We start from the raw sequence: 5417 nt of genomic DNA on the forward strand, positions 1-5417 counted from the left end.
CTAATACCCCTCCTGCCTTCTGACCTGGATATAAGGGCTGATGGATCTTCATTCTCATTTATACCTGACACAATGAGCTTTGAATCATGAAAGCTTATACCCTGCACAATTCCCTGTTGAAGCTAGTAGCTCCTAATGGCTGCTTCATATGTACGTGGAACTCATCTCTCGCTGCGGGAAAAACCATGCATGTCATCATCTCCGAAGAAGCAAGCAAAGTGTATTTTGCTGTGAATGCACAGATTGGACTACAAAAACAAACACATGCATGACATGTCATGCAAGCCTTTTGTAGGGAAAACATCATATGTGAAGCGTCCCTCACTATACGTATTGCCCTTTTATGGGACGATTTAACAAGACTTTTTGGAATTGTTCTGAAGCTGAGTTGTTCTCTCCCTCCAGTGGCATGATCAAGAAGTTCACCCAACTGATTTCTCAAGAAGAATACGTAGGACAGAAGACAGCCCCAACCTTGATCTGGCCTATGGCTGGGCTGGGCCTTTCTCCTGCTGTTGCCAGAAGCCAGATACTTTCTCCGTCACTTTTGCCCATGCTTCTTCAGCTTGCACAGTGATTTGAGCTGTGGCCTTTATCAGGTAGTTCCTGTAGGAACATGTTAATGTGTTAGGAGACAAAATACATTAATTTTCAGGAAGGAATTGTTGCATACATTGATGTTACTAGTTGTTCATAAAGCAGCAGGATAGTTACAGAGATCTGAAATTGCCCTCTATATTATCTTCTTAGGAAGACAGACATGTATGTGGAAAAACCTAGAGTTAAAAAATAAGGCCAAGGCCAACGGTGCAAGTAAATATTATGTTTTATTACTTGGCTTCAATGCCATAGAGTCCAGTGGCCAAAGCAACCATTTTCTCTAGGTGAACTCTACCAGCTGGAGAGCAGTTGTAATAGCAGGAGATCTCCAGCTAGTACCTGGAGGTTGGCAACTCTATTAGTATAAATAACCTATTTATAAACCATTTATTAAAATATTCAAGGCCCAATATAGTTAAATTTTGGAAATGCCTTCAGACTAACAAACACTAGCTTTTTTTGCTTTACCTTTTCCTATTCCCTTCCTAACTGAAAATACTGTGTGGCTTTTTGTCCACGTGGGTCCCACAATCTGCAGCAGTAGCCATTTAAGTGGTCAAAAGGTGCCTTTTTTCTCCAGTGGAAAACTGAGTAAGACACAGTCTGTCAGCTACCTGCTTCCATTATTGTTTGACACAGCTGCTAATTACTAAGCAGCATTCATTTATTCTAAGGAAATAGAACATAGAAGTCAAAATAGCAGATTGTGTCTGGTAAGAACTAGACAGCTGCCCTCTCAAAAAATGATAGGCATCTGATTTCCCTAATATTCTTAGGCAAGGGAAGCACAGTGGTGGAGACAGAGGTTATCACAAACATTTTTCCCCAATCAAATTCAGCACAGAGACTTTGCCTTATTACCTTAAGAAATGTATCCCAAATATACACATTGGTACTGTGAAACACAACTCACATCCTCATTATCCCTGTAATCCCTGATCCCTGACCTTTCAGAGGTTCCAAAAAGGATAAAATGCCTGTTGTCAACATACCTTGTATCAAGAATGAATGGAGTCTGGACAGCTTTTGCCAACAACTCTGCAGTTTGGGGGGACATTTTGTCCACAGCCTTATACACATAAAATGCAATTGCATCGGGCAAGATCAGCCAGTCACGACGGACATGCCTCTTTGAGATGGCCTTAGCACCAGCTTCTGGAGATGACAAAGGAAAAATAAAAGTAAAACAAATATTGTCTTCTACAATTCAGCTTACAAGAGGATGCAAATATTTCCCAAGTACTCCAGTAGCATCCCAGACACACAGCCTTGTTACGATCTGTCACAGTTACAGTTGCCAGCAGTGCCTCAGCAAATGCTGGGAGAGTATGAGGATGGTGCCCCGGGGAGGATGCAATTATCACTTCCAGGTGAGGCTCTAGGAATTTCTCCTGATCTATATGGTAAAGACCATAGAGCCATACTGAAATTTCCTAGAGCACCACAGAGGCCATTGCAGGGCCATATTTTCTCCCGCTCCTTAACTTCTTGAGTGCAGGGGTTGGGAATATGGCAAGCCTAATCACAGTATGGGATGAGAGAATGATTTACCCCCCTGCATCACTAGCAAACTGCTATAACTCTACATTAGGAAGCAGTTTGGTGTTCATAGATCCGGGCAAATGTCCCTTTGCAGCACCAAATGCAATGTGTAGAATTTAGCAAAACAGGATTTATGCACAAACTAAGTACACTACAGATTAGGACCTCAAATTATGTGGTGCCTGTAAATGCACCAGGATTCATAAAATGGCTCTCTTGCTAAGGTTCTTTAGTGCATTAAATTTTATTTTAAATCAGATACTATGCTGAAAATTTTGATTTCAAAAAATCTTAAACATTTGATGGCCTTAACCACAAACATAATCCCCAGGGTCAATAGAATATTTGCAGAATACTAATGCTCCTAGGTCAAGCCCAGGGACTAGTTTATCAGTAACCAGGAACGGCAATGACAGCAAACTGGACATTCCAGTGTTAATGCTGGGATCTAACTTTAGTGAGGGTGAACATATGCTTAGCAAGCAAAGTATATCTGAAGCTAGCCTTAAGGATCTTGGATCTTACCAGTTAGTGTACTGCCAAGGAGAAGAATCAGACAGACAGCTACTGCTTTAGACTGAAACATGATTTATAACACAACCTCAATGTACTTTGATGGTACAGTTTCTTAAATCCTGCAAGAAGAAAGGGTAAAACTCATGTACTTTGATGGTACAGTTTCTTAAGTCCTGCAAGGAGAGAGTGTAAAACTCGTGTAAACACCATGTTGGTATAGACCGATAGGCATGCACACATCCCATACCTACCCCAAGGTACTAAATCTGGCAAGTATACTTTTTGTTCTTCCTTTTCAACTGTTTCTATTTAGTAGATACAAAATCTGTTTTTAGCTGTGCACATCAGTTGTGAGTGGTAACAAAACAGTACCCAGTACTGGGACATATCTCCCAAACAGACCTGCTTGGCTAATACGTCATGAGGGATGGAGGAGGGATGCTTTGATACTATATTTGACGTCTTTGCTAGAGCATACTAAGTTTAGATGCTCTGAAAAACTACACTTAGAAATAGAAGTGTAGGACACACAGAACGCTTCCAGACTTTAAACATAACAGATTTTCAAGTACAGGCATACCTCGGAGATATTGTGGATATCCGTTCAAGACCACCGCAATAAAGCAAGTCACACAATTCTTTTGGTTTCCCAGTGCATATAAAAGTTATGTTTACCCTATACTGTAGTCTATTGTGTGCCGTAGTATTATGTCTAAAGAACAATGTACACACCTTAATTAAAAATACTTTATTGCTAATGTGACACAGAGACACAACGTGAGCACACGCTGTTGGAAAAATGGTGCCGATAGTCTTGTTCAATGCAGGGTTACCACAAACCTTCAATTTGTAAAAAATGCAATATCTGTGAAGAGCAATAAACAAAAGCACAATGAAGTGAGGTATGCCTATAGTTTTCAAAATTGAGAGCCGGTGTGGTGGAGCAGGACCTGAGAGGCCCAGGTTCAAACCTTCACTCTGCTATAGAAACTCACTGTGTGACGTTGGGTCAGTCACACAGTCAGCCTAATCTACTCCACATGGTTGTTGGGAGGATAAAACGGAGGACGATGTAAGCTGCTACGGGCTCTCACTGGGGAGAAAGGCAGAGAATATATGAAGTGCAAATAAATAAAGTCTTCATTGACTTCCCAACTTCTACCAAAAAAGGTGAAGGAATCCAAATGCTTATAGAACATCACAGCCCCGCCACAAGATAAATGTGACATCAACACTATATGCATGTTGGGACACATCATGAATTAAACCAGTCACATCATACCAGCCACTGTTTTACAATTTGTCTGTGGCTACCTACAATCTTTGTCGATTTTGGCTGACTATATTTACTGTGCCTCTTTGGGTCTGAGGTTAAATTGTACTAGAAAACATCAGATACATTTTGAAAGAGAATAAAACTCCACGTTTTACGATATTAACATTTGACAAAATATCCCCTAGCCTAGTGGACACTGTTAAGGCAAACTGGTTCTCTTTGGCTTTCATTCTGTTCTCTTTTGGAAACAGACCCAGAAGATACTCAATAAAGGACACTGTGGGTGGTTTTTACAATTGCAGCTCTCAAACACTGTGAAGCAAATCTTGGAGGGCATTTGAGTAAATGGAGCACTCAACTCCTCAGTCAGTTCAAAGATGCCCCTTGCCAGCACCTCGTTACTTGATACATCCTATTCAAATTGAGATTTTCTCACTTACCTCTCTAGTTGTGGCTGGTGTAGCTTTGATTCTGAAACTCCAGCTGTCTTGCAGACAAGATATAGAGACAACTAAGAGGTCGAAGGTCTGTTTGCTCTACATTTTCTTTCCTAATAGAAGTGAGTCAGCTGATCAGCGACGGCAAGGAACTGTCGAGCCCCAGATAACAAACCTGATGATCACCGGACGCAAATTCATTACCCCTTCATGCGCTTTGGCCAGTGTTTGATACTCATGCTCGTTCAAAGCAAACAGGAATGGAGATTTTAAACATTACAAGTTGTGCAAGTGGAGCCACAGTTTGCTAATTGCCATTTGCTTAGTACGGTTTCATATAACCTCCTGAGGAATTAATCTAGACCTACAGCGCATTCCTGAGATCTAAGGGCGAAAACCCCTAGGAGGCCAGGAAGGCACTGCGCCAGCGTCCTGGCAACTTATGCCAGCGTAAGTTGCCTGAACGCAGGCGGGAAGGCCCGGATGCCGGTTGCTGCCGTGGCAGCACCACCCTGGGATGCCAATGGGGCCTTCTGCCGGCATCCCACCACTGTCAAAGCCTGTGCCTGCGTCTTGGGAGGTGTTCCTGGGGCGTTCCGGCATCCTAGGAGGCATTCCCAGGGTGTCCCGGTGTTGGGCTGGGGGAGGAGCCGCCTTTCGGCAGCGTCCAAAGTCCTTTCGGGCTGGGAAGGCCCCTTATTTATTTGGCGAGATATGCCACCTTTTTAGGTGGCGAATCTCCTGTGCAACACTATGAGGGGTTGCACAGATTTTTAATGCTGCAAGGAGTTTCGGCGGGGCCAAAACCTCCTTTGGAGGCTGCGCTGCCTGCTATGACCGGCACAGACATTCCTCTCGGGAATACACGGCTAGAAACTTAGTTCAGCTCTGCTGTATGCTGGAGGAAGCAGCACATTATCTTCTCCTGAGAGTCACACCTTCTTAAGCATACCAATATTTTCTCTACAATTCCAGAGGCGTGCTTTGTTGTGTGAGGCTAATTAAAAATGGCAAAAAGCTACTCTTGTTTGACAGGAGGGAAAAAC

At 42.8% G+C, this 5417-nt stretch overlaps 1 protein-coding gene across 1 annotated transcript; it reads right to left on the reverse strand.

Annotated features, from left to right (window-relative positions):
- Positions 1 to 485: 485 nt before the first annotated feature.
- On the reverse strand, positions 486 to 2728 carry LOC130485050 (apovitellenin-1-like). Its single transcript, XM_056858166.1, has 3 exons — positions 2668 to 2728; positions 1593 to 1755; positions 486 to 606 (listed from the first exon to the last, which is right to left on the reverse strand). The coding sequence occupies exons 1-3, from the start codon at positions 2726 to 2728 to the stop codon at positions 486 to 488; spliced, it is 345 nt and encodes a 114-aa protein (XP_056714144.1).
- Between the last annotated feature and the right edge of the window lie 2689 nt (positions 2729 to 5417).

Source organism: Euleptes europaea, chromosome 12 (genome assembly GCF_029931775.1).
Source record: "Euleptes europaea isolate rEulEur1 chromosome 12, rEulEur1.hap1, whole genome shotgun sequence".
Taxonomy (NCBI): domain Eukaryota; kingdom Metazoa; phylum Chordata; class Lepidosauria; order Squamata; family Sphaerodactylidae; genus Euleptes; species Euleptes europaea.